Below are 22386 nucleotides of genomic sequence, written 5' to 3'. Positions count from 1 at the left end.
ACTACTCCGTGGTACTCAAGGAAGTCCTATTTCTATAGAAGCCAGTAAGACACAAGGCACAGAACTGATGAGGATGGCATCAACCCATTGTTTGAAGCTTTACATGGGCTCGAAATAGGAAAGTCTCATGAAAAATGTATGAGGAAGCCCCTGTACGATGTTCTTGCTGAGTTCAACTCCATATTGGAATTTAAATGTTCTGTTTTCTAGATGTGTATCAGCATTATCAGGGGTTCCTTCCTGTGGCTAATATATTAACACTGACTTCATTTAGAGGTGCCAACAGCTGAATGGCTCAGGGCAATAGTAGGGTAAGTAGCACAGGCTTTAGAATTACACCTGCCTGTGTTCTAATCTATAGTGCCCTACTCTGGCTAAGTCATTTGGCAGAACTGAGGCTGTTATCTAAACCATTAAAACATGGATGCTGGCCAGGTGTGGTGGCTCAGGCCTGTAATCCTAGCACTCTGAAAAGTCAAGGCAGGAGTATTGCTTGAGGTCAGGAGTTTGAGACCAGCCTGAGCAAGAGAGAGACCCATCTCTACAAAAAGTAGAAAAATTAGCTGGGCATGGTGGCGCATGCCTGTAGTACCAACTACTCGGGAGGCTGAGGCAGGAGGATCCCTTGAGCCCAGGCGTCTGAGGCTGCTGTGAGCTATGATGGTGCCATGATGCCACTGCACTCCAGCTGGGGAGACAGAGTGAGACTCTTGTCTCAAAACTAAATAAATAATAGAGGATACTAATGCCCAAACCTTTTTAGACTGTTGTAAGATTAAAAGGAAAAATGACAGAGAGACTGTTCAATACATAATGGCATTCGGCACTGACTTTCCTCTTTTGCCTTTTTGAAAATAGTAGAGCATTGGGAAGCAAAACCCTAAAGGCTTCTTTCTCATCAGCTAAAATTTATGTCACAATTTCCATATGTTAAAGTTTTCTTACTTTATTCACAGAAGAGTCTCTAAACATCTATTACATGTTACTATACCTGCAATTCCAACACAGTTTGTTGTTTGGCTTCTTGGTTTAGATCAGAGTGGAAGTATGGAGCCCAAGTCATAACTGACTGAACCGCAAAAAGCAGACATTTAAATAAATTGTTATAAAAAACCACCACCGCCACCAAGCAGGCCGGGGTAGGCACATAGATAGCTAGAGTCTCTTAGGTAGTCAGGCCACCTTCACGGTCAAGTTGTCAAGAAAAGCTTAGCTGTCTGTCTGGTGTGCTGGCCAGGGGGCAATGCGTTTCTGTTTATTTCCCACCATGTTTAACTAAGTGTGGAGGTATCTCTATAACACATAAATAAGTTTGATGAAGATTTACATACTAAAATGTAAAATACAATTTTGGGGGCACTTAAAAGGTTAAATTTCAGTTATGTGGCAAATTAATTAAATAATTTAAAATTTCACTTGCTTAACCAATATTTATTGAGTGCCGGCTATGTGTTTAGCATTGTGCTAAGTGCTGGACTTCCCTGGAACACTTAATTGACTCAACAATTCCAGGTAAAAAAAGTACCATTCATAGCACAGTCCAAGTTTATGTTAACCTTTCAGTGAATCTTCATGATAGGTTTGTTACCATTTTAAATTATTTTAATTTTAGAACCTCCTGGGTTCGATAATATATCCTTCTTCCAAAGAAGGCAGAAGGATAAAATTGTTGAAACAACAAATATAAAGTTGAATGAAATCACTTGACAGTCTGCAAATCTTATATATCTACTTGAAGCTTTAATTGTAGTAAACACTTTTGACTCAGAAGCTCATTTGTCAGCCTTATACAGGGAGTGTAATTTACTTAGGTAATTTCACTGCTAGATTATGTTCTTTCAGGGCACAGAGAAATAGGAATCATAAATATGCCATTAGTGCCTGCTTTTGTATCTCATTTCATAGCCTCATAGCTTAAGTAGAGAAAATATATTTAAAAGCACAAATTAATTGCACCCATTTCCTAGAAGTAGTTCAAAATGCTTTCTTTTATTAGAGATACCAAGTCTACTCAATGGATTTAGATAGATATATATTGGTACTATGCAAAAATAATAATGGCAATAAAAATAATAATAGCAGTTATCATTCATTTAGTGTTTACTATCTATTGGAAATCATGTTGAGAACTTTGAATGGATTGGCACCTTTAATCTCACCAGCAACTTTTCAAAGGAGGCACTGGTGTTATTCTCATTAATATAAAGCGAGAAACTGCGGTTCAAGGAGGTTATCTTGCTCACACTACTCATTACTTTAGCAGAACTTGGGTCTAAACTTGGGGAATCCTACCCTACACTTAAGCCATCTAAGGTGTTATTCATTCATATTCATTAAAGAAACAGAATTCCATGTATACACAGAAATAATCTTTACCTACTGGCCTTAAGTTTTACTACCATAGGAAGTAAGAGGCTTAAACCACAGTATGACATAAATGAATACACTTATATGACTTGTTTCCAAAAGTGGATTTGGGAATCACTCTCTCCATTCTACATCTGGGGTAAAAATTCTCTAAGAGTACTTTCTCCAAAATCTTTAGAGGTTTCACCTTGGCATATATATTCATGAAAAGTTATGTCCTAAAATGTAGTATCCCCATCTCACCCTGCTTCTCCCAAAACTTAACTAGGTGCTATAGTGTTAAATATCACATACATGAAAGTAACTACTGAAGTTGCCAAAGGTACCTTTCTTCCATAGAACCTCAACACCACACAGATATTACCTAATTTATCCCCATAACATTCTAAAGACAGTTATTGGCATTATTAGAAGATTTTACTGAAGGAAGTAGACAGAATCAGAAAAATGAGTTCAAAAATCTAGGGAGGTCAATGAGAGAAAATCCAGGGTTTTTCTTTAACCTTCAAAATGTTCATTTTGCCTAACCAGTAATAACTGTATCTTCTGTAGTTTTGATCTGGCTTCAAATATACTTTCACTGGAAAATCATTGTAATTCAAATCCATTCAGTGCTGCTTCACTTTTGTAAATTTGTTAGCTAAGTTTAAGTAGTGTATACTGCACCTATTTTAAATGATATAGCACATAGATAACATTTTCACTCATTTAAAGCCATGTTTACTGAGAGATCCTTAGCACCAAAAACAATCCTAAAAGGCACACTTCACACATTCATATAGCCTATGCAAGTAACTGATACAGGTTAAGCCCTGGCTAGTTCTGAATTTTCCAGATTAAGGTCACAGAATTTTAAAATTGCACACTTAAAAAAAAGTTGGTGAAATATATTTTGATAGTGCAGAAAAGAAACTCAAGGTCACAATATGCCCATTCAATCCACCCTCCAATATGTGAGACACAACCAGGCTGATTTTTAACTGGATTTTTCTTATGGGAGTGTTGGAAACTTTATTACAAAAGATGTTAAAGTTGTCAGTGACAAGAAAATCAGGCAGTCAACAGAGGTAAGAGTGGAGGAGAGGTGTCCAAATAGAAGTGAAAATCAGTAAGTTTGTGGGCATTTAAACTGACATGTACTTTTTAAAGACCCTCAAAATAAGAAAAGAATAAGAGAGGAATTTAAAAGAAAAAAGAAAAGAAACAGCCAAAGAGGTGAGACACAGCCATTTAGATGAGGGGGGGTTGTCTAACTACACAATGAGGTCATCCTATCTCCCGGAAGTGACACGTAATCACCTGCTTTGCACTAGCTCCGCCCCTTCCCTCAAAGGTCCCGCCCCTCTGCCAGCAGCCGGGAGGGTGTTAGGGGGCGTTTCTCCAGGAGGAAAGCTGTGAGCTGCGACGCTGAGGAAGGGGACCCCAAAACGTCTGGCACTGTCCCCTCCAGGGATCATTTTGGACCGCCTCACTCGGCCCAGCAGGATTCTGAAACGCCGAGGGGTCAACCTGATGGGTTTCGGGGTCAACGGAAGAGGGGAAGGGGAGCCCTGGCGGGGAGAACCCCCCGGCCCCCCGCCCAGCAGCTGAGGCACAGGAGGGCGGCCATCTTGGCCGGGAGGGTAGGGCTGGGGAGCTGCGGGCGCCGTGCGATTGGGGGGCTCGCCCGGAAGTGACGCCAACTACCCGGAAGCGGAGGGGGTTCCCTGGCCCACTCCCCCCTCGTTCGTTTGCTCCCCCGCTTCCTCCCCGCCCCCCTTCCTCTCCATTCGTTTCCCCCCCTCCCCGTTCCCTGCCTTCCTCCCCCCACCCGTCCCTCCCCCCCCAACCTCCGGAGCTGGGAAGAGAGTCAAGATGGCGGCGAAATCCGATGGCGGTGGCGTGGGGGTGGGCTTCGCCCAGCTGCACAACCTGGACGAGGCGGTGGGCAGCGGCGGCGAGGAGGACGGGGAGCCCGGGGGAGGCGGCTGCGGCGGCGGCGGCGACGGCAGCGAGCCCGGCGAGAGCAGCTCGCTGCACATCTGCCACTGCTGCAACACCTCCTCGTGCTACTGGGGCTGCCGCTCCGCCTGCCTGCGCTCCCTCCTGGGCAGGAAGCCGCGCCGCAGCGCCGCCGTCGCCGACGGGGGGGACCAGCCGCTGCAGCCGCCCTCGGCCGCCGGCGCCGACCGCCACCCCCCGACGCCCTCGGCCGCGCGGCCGCAGCCGCCGCCGCCGCAGGTGGAGCGGCCGTGGCTCGACTGCCTGTGGATCGTGCTGGCGCTGCTGGTCTTCTTCGGGGACGTGGGCACCGACCTGTGGCTGGCCCTCGACTACTACCGCAAGGGGGACTACGTCTTCTTCGGGCTGACCCTCTTCTTCGTGCTGGTGCCGTCGCTGCTGGTGCAGAGCCTGAGCTTCCGCTGGTTCGTGCAGGACTACACGGGCGGCGGGCTGGGCGCCGTGGAGGGGCTCAGCAGCCGGGGCCCCCCCATGATGGGGGCCGGCTACGGCCGCCCGGCCACGCCGGGGGCGCAGCGCCTGTGCCGCCTGTCCGTGTGGATCTGGCAGTCGGTCATCCACCTGCTGCAGATGGGGCAGGTGTGGAGGTAAGAGCACTGCGGGGGTGGGGGCGGGGGCTGGCGGGCCGCCCTGCGGAGGGCCCCTGCGCCCTCCAGGTGCCTCGCGGGTCGGCCCCTCGGATGGGCCCGGCCCGGGGGGCTGGAAGGAGAGGTCGGCCGCGCACTTCCCCTGGCGTCTCAAAAGGACCGTCGCTTGGTCTGGCTCCCTGGCCACGCCTTTTGGCCCGGGGAGGCCCGAGTCCTGCTGTTTGCCTCTTCTCCATCCCTGGTTCGCACTCAGTGGAGACCCTGCCTCATCCTTCCCCCCTCCTTCTCTGCAGACCTCTGTGTTCCTGTTGTCCCTTTCCCCTATATCCCAAGGTAACTAGCCGCTAGCGCCTTTTATCTGCACCCCAGCTCGCGTCCTGGGGGGGGGGACCTTCCTCCCTCCAGCCAGTTTGCGCTTGGTTTTGTCCCCCGGTGAGACATCCTCCCCTCTTCCCCCCGTTTTCTCTCTGCAGTGGCCTGTGTGGGGCCCTGTGGAAAAACCCTCGCTGCCTCTCCTTTAAGCACTCCTTTATTCCACGCCCCCTCCCCCCGTCTGCAATCCCAGCCCCTGCGAATGACTCCAGACCGCTGCCCTCCTTGAAGGAAAAATGACTTTTTTTGCTGGAGTAGACGTGCCCTTTTCTTAGTGACAGGTAAAAATTGGATAATATGGATGGGTGCAAGCGTTTGGTGTTAACTCTCAACACCAGAAAACCAATTAGCCACCTGGACACCTATTCGGGGAGAACAGTGTTTCTTGGTAGCCAGGCCAGTGTGTAAGTGACTTATGTTTCCACAGACCCAAGCTCGGCTTTGCGGCCCTTTCCCCTTTTGTAGATTTCCCGTGTGCCAGGTGAATCCCTCAAAAACCACTTGCAGGTGCTCTTTTTGTCATGAGCCTTAAACAGACTTAACTGGCTAAACTAAGGAAATGATCCCACTAAAACGTTGGTAAATCTGTGTCTTCCAACTTAAATTAGCTTGAGTGTATTCTGGAAGCAGTGAGTTGTAAGTGAGAGCATTTTGCAAAAGAAAAAAATCTTACTGGAGATAAATTACACAGGGACAAGCTCTTCAAGTACATTGCCTCTGTGAGAAGACATTTTGCCTTGACTGCCCTGACTCAGATGCCTAGTAGGGGGTTTCAGGCACTCAGTATTTCAGGTAACCAAGGTGTACTTAGGTTAGCTGAAATAAAGTTCATTATCTTTTGAGTGGTTTGTCCAGATGTCTATTCAGAATATATTTGGGATTGAATTAAATCGAATCTGGAGAGTGAATGCAAGAACTTTGTCCTACAGAATTGGCATGCAAATTGAGGGTAGGGGAGGTGAGGGTAGTTCTTGATGTGGCTGCTTCTCCCAGAGTTGTTTACTGGTGTTCCTAGGTTGAGTCAAGAACCTTTTCCCCAGCTGCATTTGTCTGCAGATTTTTTGTTTCCTGCTGATAAGTTTATAAGAAAAGAGAGAATAAAATAGAAGAAGCACTGATTGATTAACTTTTAGCTGTTGTGGGCATAACTTGGGGTGCAATAAAATTTTGAAATACGGTTTGAATTTGAAGTCTAAATGCAAAAACACCCCTGAACACCCAAATCCATACTGAATCAAAGGCAGTGTGTTTGATACTGGGAACACTTTTTTTTTCCAGTTTCTGGCTGGTAATATGCAAAGAATGAAGGGGGAGAGGAACAAAAAGTATGGGGAAGAGAGCAGTTTTGAAATACTAGTAGAATTTAACAGCATATATTTAATAACTAGGCTTCTGCTGAACAAGCTGAAGTCACCTATCTCCCTGTGTTAAACTTCTGAGTGTGGGCAATGAAAACATTGGTGTCGGGTTAAAATTCCTGAGAGAATTGTTTCTAATGGAATCTGTCATAGACATTTATTAGTAGTAAGCATTTGGGACATAATGAAATTGAAGTTCAGTTTCACAATCTTTTTAGGCAGAATAAATTCCTCCCCCCCCCATTCACCTAAACTTTAATTGTATTTGGGCAAGGGAGAAGCCCAGATTTTGAGAGAAAGTAAAAGGTACATTTTAAGTGTAAATTTAGGTTTTGTAGTTTATATAAGGGAGTAAATATATATTTTTTTGGTCTCCATTTAACTTTCAAGGTCTGCAGTGAGATACATGTATTTTAAAAAGGTGCCTATGATTTATGTCTGATTTTTTAAAAGTCTTTTTTTCAAGATTAGAATATATTTCTAAATATTTCATAAAGATAAGGTATTAAAAGACATGCTAATTCAGCTAAGTTATTTCTTCTTACATAGCTCTACTTTAAAACCAATATTTCCTGAGGAATGATTTTATTTATTTTTTCCAGTAGGCTGGTTTTGGTTGAAGTACTTCAGGAGCAAGGTCTGATCTTGATACCTGCTAGGCATGTTGCTTGCATTGAAATCATATGTAAAAGCTTTAGAGAAAGGTTTTTATTCTTTTCTTGTTTTAATCTCTTGGCAAACAATTGCTTGTCAGTGTGTATAAACATACATCATCTTTGTTTTTACTGTACATCTTTTGGGGTTATAGTTTCCATAATCACATTTGCTGTTTAAACTTTGCTATTTCATGTGGTCACATGACAAAGGTTAAGATCTAGGAATTCTATCATTTGATTTGGGTTGCATTTCTAAGAAAAGATGCCAGTGAAGTTGTACATTGTCAAAACTGATTCCATTAGAACATCAATACCTGTCTCTTCACATGCCTGCCTTTCTTTTTTCTTTTTTTCTTTTTTTAGTGTAAATATATTTGACTCTTGCTTGGACAAAGCACCATGCCTTTGTAAGGTAATTTGGCTGCTCCTGACATTAAGGTGGTACGCTTCTGTGTGTGTTGCGGCTCCTGTCCAGATGTCAACTACTTGACATCTTTCACCAAATGACACAGAATTTAAGGAAATATTTTTGGCCAGGCTGAAATTGGAACATGGAAGAGTAGTTGTCCGTAGAATGATTTGGTATCGTGAACCTGCAGAGCACTAGTATGTGATTAAGGTCTATTTAATACATGCATTACCCTCACTAATTACTAAACATGTCACCCACCTTACTATATAGTATTATTTGTTCTGTGTTTCAGATGCTTTTTCCAGGGATAACAGGCATGAGTCACTCATGCCAGGAATATGACTCACATTAGGCTTCACTTTAGTATAATGTTGTTAATAGAAAGTGAGATCATTTTCTTGGAGAGTTTGACGTTAGGAACAGCATGATTTAGTTTGCATATTGCATTGTTGTATGGAAGTTTTTTCCTTCAAAGTGTTGTTTAGGGGGTGCTTAATGTGTTGTCAGTTCTCTTCAGCATGGCAACAGTTCTTTAACAGTTCATCGGATGTCATGATGTCGTCACTCTTCCTTTTAATTATTTTTATGTGTGTGCACCCTTCTATTTTAGAGTAAAAGAGGAATTTGCTTGAATTCTTTATAGTATTTGCCATTTTTAAAGTGAGGGTCAACTGTCCTTTATCTTGTGGGATGGGATGGACTAGATCGTTGCCTTCAGGGAGAAAAATGAAAAAGGCATTTCACATTTCATGATGGCACTATCAATCTGAAACCTCCTAAAGCTTCTAAAGTCCCCATTTTGAGACTTTGGTATAATATTGGTTCACAGCACTCTACATAATTAGCCTCCTCCTTTGCCCCCATATTTGGGATACTTAGTATATTACGTTTTTTTGTTCCTGTTGAATATTTTAGAATAGTATATGCCGCAGCTTTTAAAAAAATAAAGTGCCTGGGCATGGTTGGACCTGCGAAGGAAGATGCCTAGGGTGGAACCTGAGCAGTCATAGTTTCAGAAGCTCCACAGGTGATCATATGGGCAGCTGGACTTGATAAACACTTTGGAGTTGAGTTTCAAGGCTTATTCCATTTGGAGATGGATATTGGATTTGTGTTCTTAATAAATATGATGAACAATTGAGAAAAGAATGAGCTGATATTATCAAGTTTGGTCCCTGAACAGCACCATAACAAAATGACTTTACCTTGGAAACATGAGTGTCTAAAAGTACTTGGGGCTGTCTCAAGGATATGCACTTGTGGTACTCTATGTTTTCTATTTCTTTGAGCCCAAGTGTGAAGCTCATTATAAAAGGATTCTCAAATTCAAAGCAGTCCTCAATAAATGTAGCCTGCTTCTTTGCCTTTTATAGGATACAAATAATACTTTTATGATTATATTGCATGTAAAAGGTATATTTCAGTTTAATTTTGAAATTATTCTATTGAGTAGGCTTGAGGAGACATAACTGGGATTACAAATGGTGTTGGACTAAGTGATCTGTAATGTCCCTCTGGTTCTAAGATTTTGTCACTTAAGAATGGAAATATTACCTTACAAATAAGGAAACTCATTTTTGTGGGCGCAGGGTACACCAGTCATAGACACATTAAAAGATTATATACATTTATTTGTGTATGTGTGTAGGAAGCTTTATATATCTGCTTATTATAAGGTCAGAATCTTAATGTTATAAAAATAGCATTTCCCCCCCCATTTTATCCATGAACTTGATGGAATTCTGGTTCAAAAGAAACTCAGTGGTGTGGGTTTTTTTTTTTTTTTTTTCTTTTGAAACAGGGTCTTACTCTTTTGTCTAGGCTATAGTGCAAGGGTCATTCATAGCTCCCTGTAGCTTCCAACTCTTGGGCTCAAGTGATCCTCCTGCCTCAGCCTCCCACGTAGCTGGGCCTACAGGCGTGAACCACTATGCCCGGCTTCAGTGGGATTTTTTGAGGGGAAACTTGAGTGAAATTGATCAGAGAAAAGTATAGTTAAAATAACTTTGAAAAAGAAAACTGTTGAGACTTACTCTATCAGATAGTGGATGTGCTATAACATGTTGATAAGTAGACCATTGTGCCACTGGCAGAAGAATTAAGTGAATAGGTAGTGAAGGGGAATAAAGAATCTAGAAATAAATAGACATGTTTGTGGCAATCTAATCCATAGTATAGGTGGCATTTCTAGTCAGTGAATGGAAAAAGAATTATTTAACAAATGATACTGGGACAGTTGACTACCCAGTTGAAAAAAGTAGATCTCAAGTTTTTAAAGAATTAAAGATGTAAACATAAATGTTAAACTGTAAAAACATTAGAAGAAAATGTAGCGTGACTATTTTTTATAATCTTGCAGTAGGCAAGACCCTTTGGTACCAGCAAGGAAAAAGGGGGTAGATTTAGCCACGTCCAGTTGCCTCCTCTGGTTTATCCCCTTCTTCCTCTTCCCACTTGAAAAATCTGGAAATGGGTGGTTGGCTGTAAGGGTAGGGTGGGCTAAATTTAGACAGAGATACTTCCTCTAGGACAGGGGTCCTCAAACTTTTTAAACAGGGGGCCAGTTCACTGTGCCTCAGACCGTTGGAGGGCTGGACTATAGTTTAAAAAAACTATGAACAAATTCCTGTGCACACACACATATCTTATTTTGAAGTAAAAAACAAAGGGGCAAAAACACCTGCATGTGGCCCGTGGGCCGTAGTTTGAGGACACCTGCTCTAGGAGAATGAATGTGAAGAGAACATTTCAGAATATTATTTCTTGTTTTTTTGGGGGGTGAATAGTAACAGTAAAAACTTGACATTTATGGTGAATTTTCAAGGGAAGGCTGAAAAAATGGCACGCTTTGGAGTAAAATTGCAACTAGTGAGGAAACATAGTATTTTCAGAATGACCTGGAAGAAAGCATCAAAATTATAGAAGTCTAGTATTCCTGAAATCTAGCAGACATGTGTCAGCAATTACAGGTAGTTCATTTCTGTCTTCAGCATCATTTGCTTTGATTTTGCAGGCTTTATCCATAAGGTCAGTCAGTAAAGCTTATGTAATGGGTAAATTCTAGCATGTTGGAAAGATTCTGTGGGATGCAGAAAGAAATAAACTTGTGTCTCAAACTTTGCCATTTTTGCCATGGGATGGTTTGCTTTACAGTGTGCTCTCTGCAACTAAGTTTGTGCTTAAAACTTTAGTTTACTCCCCATGATCTGTTTATCTAGTTTATTCTATTAAAATAGTCTGAAATTCTGCATTTCTTATTTGGCTCTGACTTAAATTTTTTTTTTTTTTTTTTTTTTTTGAGACAGAGTCTTACTTTGTTGCCCAGGCTAGAGTGAGTGCCGTGAGCTTGGCTCACAGCAACCTCAAACTCCTGGGCTCAAGTAATCCTTTTGCCTCAGCCTCCCGAGTAGCTGGGACTACAGGCATGTGCCACCATGCCCGGCTAATTTTTTCTATATATATTAGTTGGCCAATTAATTTGTTTCTATTTATAGTAGAGACGGGGTCTCGCTCTTTCTTGCTCAGGCTGGTCTCGAACTCCTGAGCTCAAACGATCCGCCCGACTCGGCCTCCCAGAGAGCTAGGATTACAGGCGTGAGCCACCGTGCCTGGCACTGACTTAAATTTTTTTAAAAAATCATGAAAATATAGTCACTTTTAAAAGTTCAGTGACTTTTGACTAATTTTCTAAAGACAATTCACTGTTTACCACTATTGGAGATATTATTAAAAAAGAAAAGCACAGGAATAAAAAGCATGTAATAAAGGAAAAGAACATTGAAGTTAAGATGTGAAGTTTGTCATTTTGCAAGTTACAAACAATTGTGGGCCTCAGTTTCCTCATATTATGTTTATCAAATGAAGAGTTAAATTGGTTGATCTTTAATGTCCTTTCAAATTTTTTTTTTTTTTTTTTTTGAGACAGTGTCTCACTTCATTGCCCAGACTATAGTGAGTGCCATAGCGTCAGCCTAGCTCACAGCAACCTCAAACTCCTGGGCTCAAGTGATCCTCCTGCCTCAGCCTCCCGAGTAGCTGGGACTACAGGCATGCACCACCATGCCCGGCTAATTTTTCCTATATATATATATTAGGTGGCCAATTAATTTCTTTCTATTTATAGTAGAGGCGGGGTCTCGTTCTTGCTCAGGCTGGTCTCGAACTCCTGACCTTGAGCAATCTGCCCGCCTCGGCCTCCCAGAGTGGCCTCCCAGAGTGCTAGGATTACAGGCGTGAGCCACCGCACCCGGTCCAATATCCTTTCAATTTTAAAAAGTCCGTTATGCTATAGATGTTAATTCTCTGAAAACAGTGTTTTGTTTGTTATTTTTTAAGAGATAGGATCTCACTTTGTTGAGGCAAAGTGAAGAGCAGGCTGCTCTTCAACTCCTAGGCTCAAGTGATCCTCCCACCTCAACCTTACTAGTAGCTGGGGCTACAGGTGTGTGCCACTATGCCCCACTGAAAACAGTTTTAAAGAAGGAATTTCAGGCTTTGATTTGCTCAATTAAAATATTTTTAATGTATATGTTTCCCAGGAGCTGATTTGAAGTAGGGAGTTCTGAATCCTAGCACGTGTTATTTTCACTTAGTCTTAAACAAATTCTCATTATTTTTAATGACTTTGTTATCTATATGGGCACTTTATGTATCTCACTAGTTAATGTTAAATTTTATAGCAGATTAAACTTTCCAAGAAGCTTGTTATGCTGGTTTTATCAGCTAAACTTGTGAATTTGCAATTTCAGCTAAAAATGAAACTATTTTAAAATGTTTTTTGTGGTTTTTATTGGTAATTTTATGTTTTAAATTTTTACTGTTAGTTAAGCTAAAGCAATGCATATATCTTCTTCTTTTTTTTTTTTTTTGATATAGAGTCTCACTTCGTTGCCCAGGCTAGAGTGAGTGCGGTGGTGTCAGCCTAGCTCACAGCAACCTCAAACTCCTGGGCTCAAGCAATCCTACTGCCTCAGCCTCCCAAGTAGCTGGGACTACAGGCATGCACCATCATGCCTGGCTAATTTTTTCTATATATATTAGTTGGCCAATTAATTTCTTTCTATTTATAGTAGAGACGGGGGTCTCGCTCTTGTTCAGGCTGGTTTTGAACTCCTGACCTCGAGCAATCTGCCCACCTTGGCCTCCCAGAGTGCTAGGATTACAGGTGTGAGCCACCTCGCCCAGCCTGCATATATCTTTTTTTTTTTTTTTTTTTTTTTTTTTTAGCTGTATCCAGTGGAGTTGCATAATATCTTTTTAAGCTATATATTTTGGAGGTTTTTCTGAATTGTTTACTAAGATTAATTTCTTTTTTTGGGAAGAACCTCAAAATTACCTACTGCAATTTATTATTTGTTATGTGTTCTTTAACTTTGAAAAGCTAGTTTGTAATTTTTTTTTTTTTAATAATAGCTTCTATGTCAGTTGTGAGCTCTTTTTAGGAAATATTTCTGTTAAGTGAATTTTTTTTCCCCCCTTAGATTAAGGTATAGGTTCTTTTGTGGCTTGAATTGAATTTTTAGGAAAGATGGGATTTGCTTGGAGGATTCAGTGACTATTGTTACAATGACATTACTGTAGTTCTACATAGAATTCAACATTAGGTTTTCTTTTCTGTATGTCTAATGTGGGTTGATCTTGGTATATTGCATTATTTTAATATAGCTTAAAACATACTCCAGGTACTATTCTTACATATCTCTTTTATCTTGAAATATCAAACAAGTGGTTTTTAAAATTTTGTTTTGAATACAATATTTTTGTCTTTTTTAAATGTGAGGAAGCTATTTCTGTTTAATCTTGCTCATCAACTTACAGAGCATGCATGGCCTGTGCTTATCTTAGGAAGAAATTAGAATATTCAGTTCACAGAAAGGTAAATACAACAGTTTTCTTCACAGCACCATTGGAGAAGAGGCAGAGTTGATAATTATTGTTTGTCCTGGCCATTGCTTTCAAAGAATCATAGGTATGTGAAGTAGAGACTTCTCTGTCACCATTATACCCCTATTACATTCTGAAATATACGGGGCAAATGAGGAAAGGTAGCAAATTTGAGGAAGGCAGCACACCTATGGCTTGGGAAGCCTGCTGATGAAACAGTGGGCAGGGCAGTCCAGAACTGAGCCCTTCCAGAGGGCAGACACGCTCGCCTTTCTCACTCCCGCTGTTCCCAAAGTGTGGGCAGTCTCTTCTGTGTTAGGATCACCTATAGAGCCAGTGAATGTGCAGAGAGTTAAGGAATCGGAGCCTCAGGAAGTTGGGCCAGAGAATGTGTATTTTTGCTCCATCTTTATTAGGGAAACTTTTAAGCATGCAGGGAGATACAGTAGTAAAGCGAACACCTGTTACCATTCGCCTGGCTTCAGTAGTTGTTAATATAGATTTATTTGTGTGTGTGTGTTTAACATATGTCATAATGTTGCACCTCTAAATACTTCACCTTAAATACAAAATATTTAGAATAATTCTACAAAGCTACAGTACCATTATCCCACGTAAGAAAATTAACAGTATTTCCATAATTATCCTTAAATCTGTAAACATCATCTGACAGCTGCTTCATACTCACATTTGTCCAGTTGCTCTCTATCTATCTAAGAATCTATCGTTCCTTTTATAGATTTTTTTCCCTCCTCTCCAAACAGGGATTTAATAACAATTCATGCATTGCCTTTAAGTTTTCTTAAGTCTAGAGCAATTGCCTGTTTTTTCTCTCATGATATTGACTGTTTTGCAGAGTCCAGGCCAGTTCGCTTCTGTCTCATTTTGGATTACCTTAGTGTTTCCTTCAGGTGTCCTTTGCCCTCTGTATTTCTGGTAAACTTGAAGTTGCATCTAGGGGCTTGATTATACTCAGGTCACAAATTTTTGTCAGAAGTACTGCTTTCTGCTTCATGTTTGTATTGTATCAATAGACACTTGATACCTGGTTTGTCCTGCTGTTAGTGATGTGAAGTTTTACCTCTTAGTTAAAACTGTGACTGCCAGATTTCCCAGGAACATTTTTTTCCCCTTTGCAATCAGAAGTAACATGGCGGTATGTGTGTGTGTATGTGTGTGTGATACTTTGACAAGGTATTAATGTCTTGTTTCCTAAAACCCTTTTACCTTATAGTTTTGGCATTCATTGATCCTTGCCTTTAATAAATTATTAAATTGTTCATGGAGGGTGGGATTTGTATTTTAAATACACTCTCTAGTAATTATAACCTTCTCTAAGGTTTAATAGCCACTGCTTTGCAGCAACTAGGACCCGAGCAGTTAAAAAAAAAAATCTGCCCTGATAAGTTAGTATGAATCTAGGTGCTGGTAGATTTTGAATGGGTTGTTGGTAATCCGTTAATGAGTTTAAGTTTCATGTTAGTTTTAGAGGAACAAAGATAAATATAGTGTCCCTCAAGGTCCTCTAGTTCCTAGGTTAGTATTAGGAGAGGACAAGTATGTGATACTTGCAATAAACTGAGGTGAGCACTATTTATCATCTGTTAGAATGTGTGACTGCCAATTAAAGGAGAGCAGAAGAGGCATAGAGAAATTACAGAGGAGGAAAGAAAACTATATTGAAAGTTCTGCTTTTACGTATATTGTCTCATTTAACTTTCATAAGTGTTTTGTGCCCATTTTGCAGATGAAGAAATGGGTTTAGAGTGGGTGAGCAACCTACATAACTGGCAGCTGGTGGAGGAAAGTTTTGAAGCCAGATCTTACTGGTGGCAAAATAGGCCCCATTATCTACGTCATGATAGCTTCTTGCTGCTTGTAAGCCTTGATGTCAGCTGTGGGCAAACAGAATTACTTTGCTTTATTTTGGGACTTCACTGTTGTGGTTTATTGAAAATGGAGGAATGATATTTTGAATCCCGGGGGCCTCTTGGCATACAAGCTGAGGTTCTTTGAGAACTCCAATTTCTAGTTTAATGTATTAAACTCCACAGAGATTAGGGTAGGTTTGTAACTTGTAGTTCATTGTGACTGCTAATGTGATTCAAAAGGCTGAGCAATACCACTGGATCTGTGTCATAGGACATTATTTTCAGTATGTCACCCCATTCTCTTTCTCATGGTGGATGCACCTTCCACCCCTGTGATTTCCGCATTACAGAATGGAACATGCAGGTTTGGAGGTGCCCTGCAGGCTCCATGTAAACGCTGCACTGTGTGTGGGTTCTCTGTTGACCTGTTGGAAACACTAAGAACAGCAGTTCTAGCCTTAAGGTCATAGAGCAGGTGTTTCCAATCCTTTGCTGTGCGTTGGAGTCACCTGGGGAGTCAGATATTTGGGTTCCACCGTAAAAGACTATGATCCAGGCCATCAGGATGGGCTTAAGAATGCCTGTAGTTTAAAAGCCTGTTTTGTGAAAGTTCCCCAAGCAGTGCCCAGGTGAATGAGAAGCACTGGTGTGGGCTGATTCCTGCTGGTATCTAAAGAAGTGGTTCTCCAAGAGAAGGAATGCTAGAATCACTTGGGAGTTTTCAGTAAACTTAAGCACTAGGCATCGTAGATTTTAGAGGGATGGAGTAGATAAAAGAAGCTCTGCAGGTGATTTTAATGGAAAAGCAGTATTCAAACAATCTGATTGGACCTTACTTTTAACTGGTATACGTTGGTGAAAGTGTCTATTAATCAAATGCTGTTCCCATATACTATGCCTAAGATTTAGAATACTGTAAAGATGTTTAACATTAAAATTATATGACATATAATTGAATATTCCTTGGATTCAGAAGCTTCCTTTGGAAGTTTGAAGTACTTCAAGGTCATTATCGTGAACACAAATGATTGCCATGATTGGTGCTCAGAATTGCCAGGTTAGGGGCATTTTATTGTGCTTGGAAAATTGATATTCAATCCAGAGTGAATTTTCTGTCTTATATTTTCAGAAATGTTATATTTGTTGAAATCAGTGCCAAGGAAAGGATTCCTTAAAAAGAAAAGTGGTGGATGAAAGGGGAAAAGTAACCTAATAGATATTAAATGCGTGTCATTAGAGACAGGAATAAAAAGAGCAGAGAAGAAAAATGACGAATACATTTTGCTTGATAGAATCATGAGCAGAAGAGGGAGGGGAGGGGAGGAGGGGAGTTGTTTAGTGTTTGCTGCTGGAAAGTTGCTAGCGCCATGGTTGGGCAAGTGCCGAAATGCTGTCCCTTTGAGCTCCCTCTAGGAGTGCACTGTGCAGTGGTGAGAAAATCCGAGAACCCTTGTAGCAGGGAAGTCAGGGTCAGAAATCCCATGGGAGGTGGTGGTTGGCAGAGATGGGACCTACGTGGGGGTGTGGGCACGCCAGGGGCAGGGGAGGTTGGATCAAAATGAGCAAAATGAGCAAAAGCAGAGTTGGAACTCTGCTTTTGTTGGGCATAAGGAATGCAGCTTTTGAGTTGTCAACCAAGTGCTTATAAATTGCCCTCTACTGTATATTTAAAATGCTGCCATTTTGCCTTCTGTTATATAGTTTTCATGAAAACTGGCTCTGAAAGAAGATATGCCCTCCAATAAAGAAATTATATGTTCAAAACTTCGGCAATCTGAAATGGTTTGGGTTGGCCCTAGTGGGTTAGGGTATGCCTTTGGGATGGGGTATGCCTTTGGGATGCAAGGAAAGAGAAACTGCAATGAAGGACTCATTACTCAGTTTGCAGATTAAACAAAAGTCAAAATGAAGCTGAAGCTAAAAGCAATTACATTATAAATTTAGAAAAATAGAGAATTAGAATGTGCCTGTAGAGTTTGTGGACTATATTTGGGGTTTCCACTATTTGATAGGGACTACATAATTTTTATGTAGTTTTTGTGATGTAGTAATCTGGGAAAGAGTTGACGTGTACCTCTTAAGCCTTTACGGTTAAATAGGATGGTATTTATCAGGCGTGTTCCAGGATTTTGAATGGGGCTCCATGAGGTTGGAGTCTGTCATTTTGCTTATTGCTTGGCATTTGCAACTCACTATTTCAATAGTGATAGACTCATATCTACTGTAATGTGATACACTCGTTCCTGAAAAACCTCTCATTCTGCAAAATCACACACTAAAAATAACAGGGCTGTGGAAAAAAATAGAATTAAAGCCAGACTACTTAAAACTATGTAACTTTGTAACTAGAGCACTAGCAAAAACAATGACAGTTCAAATAAAGATACTTGCAGGCTTAACTTTATACTGACATTTGCACTGGGCATCATATCCAGATGATTGCAGGCCTTGTTTTATCCTGGGATATGTAGGTTCTTGTAGATACCAGCTTCTACCGATATCTACAAGGCCAAGTTCACCAGAATTAAAGCTCTGCTCCAGGGGTAGCCTTCATGTGGAAAGCACAGCAGATATTGAAGCGATGAAACCAGCTGATCATTAACTAGACAAAAGAAAGATACTTTGATAAGATTTTCAGCATTTTTCTTTTTTTTTTTATTTTGGCATATTATAGGGGTACAGATTTTAAGGTTTCAATTGCATTTTTCTTTAAGTTGTCTTTTTTTTTCTTTGTTGAGTGTTTCTCATTATTTGTGAAAAATCTTGTCCTTGATAGCTTCAGAACATTAATATGCTGGGAAGAATTACTCATGAACCAACACTACTTCATTTTACTGTTATCACTCCCATTTTGCCAGTCATGTGTGAAGGAATCCATGTCACAAAAACATGTATTGGATAACTGACATGTTTTTGAATCAGTGATGGTGTCAAGATGCAGCTCTTGAAAATGTCAAGGTTCCATTGCTTTGGGAAGTTCTAGTTTGGGAGACATCATACAGTGTTTCAAGGTTAAGTGAAATTTATTACTCTTCTCATGCCTTGTTGGTCCTTATATACAATAAAGAACTGAAGAGGGGCTATTTTAATCCACTTTTAAATTCTGCTGCTGTTGCCTAGTCATTGGATGGAATGGGATAGTGTCTCAATGCTGCATCTGCGTTTGAACAACATATATGGAACAGGAATGGTTTTTAAATTTTGGTTCATTTGAAATGTGGTTATAGTGATGTTTTAAATTGAAATTCATCTTAGCATACAGTAAACAGAAAAAAAGAGCAACAGTAGCCAGTTGTCAAGGAAAAGACTGATGGGTAGAATAAACAGACGGCTTTCTGCAATATAAACAATCTGTTTTCATAGGATTTTCTCTTTTTTCGAAGGATGATTGGGAGAACTTCCAAATTAAGTAGAAGTTGGTTAAATGCGAAAGGCAGCAAATCTACAGCGTGTATGTTAGTGATTATTACAGTTTGTTTCCTCAATAACTGTAATAACAAAAACGTCAGTGGTTTAACACAATGGAAATGTATTGTTTGCCATGAGTGGTCGTGGCTCATGGTTGCTGTGACATACTTTTGGGACTCCCCAGCCTCAGCATTCAGCCAGAGAGAGGGGAGAGACCAGGGCTTCTTAAAAGCCCTGGCTTGAAGTGGCACACATCACTTCCGCTAAGATGCTGTCGTCAGTGAAGAACTAGCCACGGACTGTACCTAGACCAAGGGTGGCTGCGAAATGCAGTCCCAGCCTGGCAGCAGCCACGCAGCATGGGAGAGGGAGCCTGCGTTTTGGTGCACAGAGACTCAGAGAGATATTGCTGTGTAGACCAGGTGCCCTGTGGATTAAGGGGGCAAGTATGCGTAAATATATATTTTTTAATATGTATATAAAAAACAGGACATCACTCCATGGTAGGGCCTGACACCGCCACACACTCAGACTGGGACCGGATGTAGACACACTGTGAACTGCACATGCGCATCTCTGGGATATGGGGGAAACCAACGTACCTGGAAAAAACCCACGCAGACGTGGGGAGAACGTGCAGACTGCACACAGAGAGTGGCCCCAGCCAGGACTCGATTTTATTTTTCTTTTTTTCTTCAACTTTATAACTAAGTGATGGTGAACAAAACTATATTGGATGAAATGACATTATTCAGGTTCCTGCTGTATGCTAAAACACGCTGGATTCTATTTGGTTTTTGTGTTAATAACCCCTGGGGATGGATTAAAATGATCTAGCAATTGTTTATAAAGGTATTAAATATCTAAACATGACTTAAATGTAAAATCGAACTTAACGTGTTTTTATTAAAATATGTATGTTTTATAAGTTTTTATAGAAATCCATAAAAATAGAGATCATCTACCATTCTAGTTTTGAAGTTTTTAACAATCTGGTGTTTTAAAATACTCGTTCTGTTAATTCTGAATGTATTTTCTGGTATTCTTAATTGGTGTTTAAAAATAAGGTTACTAATAACAGAAATAATAAATGTATGTATTTATTTAGAGACTGTTTAATAATTAAAGTTCCTTTACATAATATCACTGCCAGTTGAGACTGTACCAGAGGTCTAGATGAGGATTCTTGTTTCTTCTTACAAAGCCAAAATCTGTGACCTGTGGGTAATAAGTAATTATTATCTTCAGACTATGGTACTTGAGAAATTAAACTGCAAATTATAATTAGAATTAAAACTATACACTGAAACCTTTAACAGACTCTGTATGGTGGTATAGGTCAAATATACACTATGTATGAGATAAATTTTTTGTCTAGCTGATCTTAATGTAGTTTTAATACTTTTTATTATATTTGCTTATATTATCAAATGCTGACTTAATCTTTCCCTTACTCTGGAATCATCTCTTGTAGCCAGGGGACATTATTACATGGACTACAAGCAGTCCTAACCTGTTAGCATTGTATAAAGCCACATTGAGCTTGCTCCAAACATATGCTATTACATACATTGCTTCTCAGACTTAACACTCTTAATGTTATATAATCCTTTCACTGTGTTTAAAACCTTATTCATGGGACATTTCAATTCATAAGCCTACTTGAGTGGACTCTCCAGAAATCTTAGTGGACTTGTAGTGATATTAATCAACATAGATCTTAGGACCTCTTCTGTGGACCAAATAAACAAATTGGTTAACTTCACATTGTAGTTAATTTTCATTAGGTAGCACAGTTATAGCCTTGAATAATAATGTTTTTAAAAATCCACCATGTTACACCCATTAGGATGGCTGCTCTCAGAAAATAACAAGCGTTGAGGAGTATGTGGGGGAATCGGAAGCCTTGTGTACTGTTGGTGGGAATGTAAAATGATACAGCCATTATAGAAAATGGTATGGTGATTCCTCAAAAAATTAAATGTCAGGCCGGGCGCGGTGGCTCACGCCTGTAATCCTAGCACTTTGGGAGGCCGAGGCGGGCGGATCGCTCAAGGTCAGGAGTTCGAAACCAGCCTGAGCGAGACCCCGTCTCTACCAAAAATAGAAAGAAATTAATTGACCAACTAAAAATATATATATACAAAAAATTAGCCGGGCATGGTGGCACATGCCTGTAGTCCCAGCTACTTGGGAGGCTGAGGCAGTAGGATCGCTGAGCCCAGGAGATTGAGGTTGCTGTGAGCCAGGCTGACGCCACGGCACTCACTCTAGCCTGGGCAACAAAGTGAGACTCTGTCTCAAAAAAAAAAAATAAATAAAAAAAAAAAAATTAAATGTGGAATTACCATTTGATCCAGGAATTCTGCTTCTGGGTGTATACTCCAAAGAATTGAAAGTGGAATCTCAAAGAGATTATTTGTACACCCATTTTCATAGCAGCATCATTCACAATAGCTGAAAAGTGGAAGCAACCTAAGTGTCCATGGACAAATAAATGAATAAATATGGTCTATATGTACAATGGAATGTTATTTGGTCTTAAAAAGGAAGGAAATTCTGGTCCATGCTACAGCATGGGTCAACCTTGAGGACATTATGCTAAATGAAATAAACTAGTCACAAAATGACAAATACTGGATGATTCCAGTTATATGAGGTTCCTAGATCAGTGAAATCCAGAGACGGGAGGTAGAATGGTGGTTGCCAAGGGCCAGGGGGAGGGAGAATGGGGGAGTCAGTGTTAGTACAGTATGGAGTTTCAGTTTTTTGAGATAAAAAGAGTTATGGAAATAGATGATGGTACAACTATATGAATGTACTTAATGCCACTGAACTATAGACTTAAAAATGGTTAAGTTGGCATTTTATATTTCAGTATATATATTTTACCACAATTAAAATGATGTAGCAACTAACTGCTCCAAACATTTTCATTTCTTTCCAGCCCTACTCACATCTTAAGCACGCAAACAAATGAACAAACAAAATCTTTTCCTCTTCCTTGCCCAGGATTGTTGCCAGTTAAAACAAAGCCGCTGCTGAATATATCCCCACAGCCCACCCTTGTAGCTCTAGGCCAGGCGTGAGAACCCAAGGAGCCTGCCCTCCTTCCTGGAGGCTGAGTGCTTGGTCCCAAGCCTTGCCCCATGGACCTTTTGACTTGGGCAGGTTATTTAACCTGCCCCTTCCTGCAGTTTCTTCATGTGTAAAATTGTGCTTATTTTGGGTAGAAAGACCAGCTTTGTGGAAGAGGGTATTACTGCCTTATAGGGTTGTTTTGAGAATTAAGAGTTAATAATATGTAAAGTCTCAAGAGTAGTGCTTGATGTATACAGTAAGTGCTTACTAAGTGTTAGGTATTAACAGCTTTTTCTACCTGGCCCATGGTGTTAAAAATTGGGCTCAGCATGGATAAAGTTCTTCCAGGCCAGATTTTCCTCTTTATTTTTTTATTTTTATTTTATTTTA

General features: G+C 40.6%; 1 protein-coding gene across 1 annotated transcript in view; it reads left to right on the top strand.

The window, feature by feature from the left end:
• The first annotated feature begins 3659 nt into the window (after window positions 1–3659).
• XKR6 (XK related 6) overlaps window positions 3660–22386 on the top strand; it is a 208173-nt gene continuing 189446 nt past the window's right edge. Inside the window, exon 1 of the mRNA XM_020282675.2 lies at window positions 3660–4955. Within this exon, the coding sequence (XP_020138264.1) occupies window positions 4222–4955 (734 nt within the window). The 5' untranslated portion in view covers window positions 3660–4221. The remainder of the gene's footprint in view (window positions 4956–22386) is intronic.

This window comes from Microcebus murinus, chromosome 24 (genome assembly GCF_040939455.1).
Source record: "Microcebus murinus isolate Inina chromosome 24, M.murinus_Inina_mat1.0, whole genome shotgun sequence".
Classification (NCBI taxonomy): Eukaryota; Metazoa; Chordata; class Mammalia; order Primates; family Cheirogaleidae; genus Microcebus; species Microcebus murinus.
The sequence above is the reverse complement of the archived record's forward strand: the minus strand, read 5'-3'. Positions and strand labels throughout refer to the sequence as shown.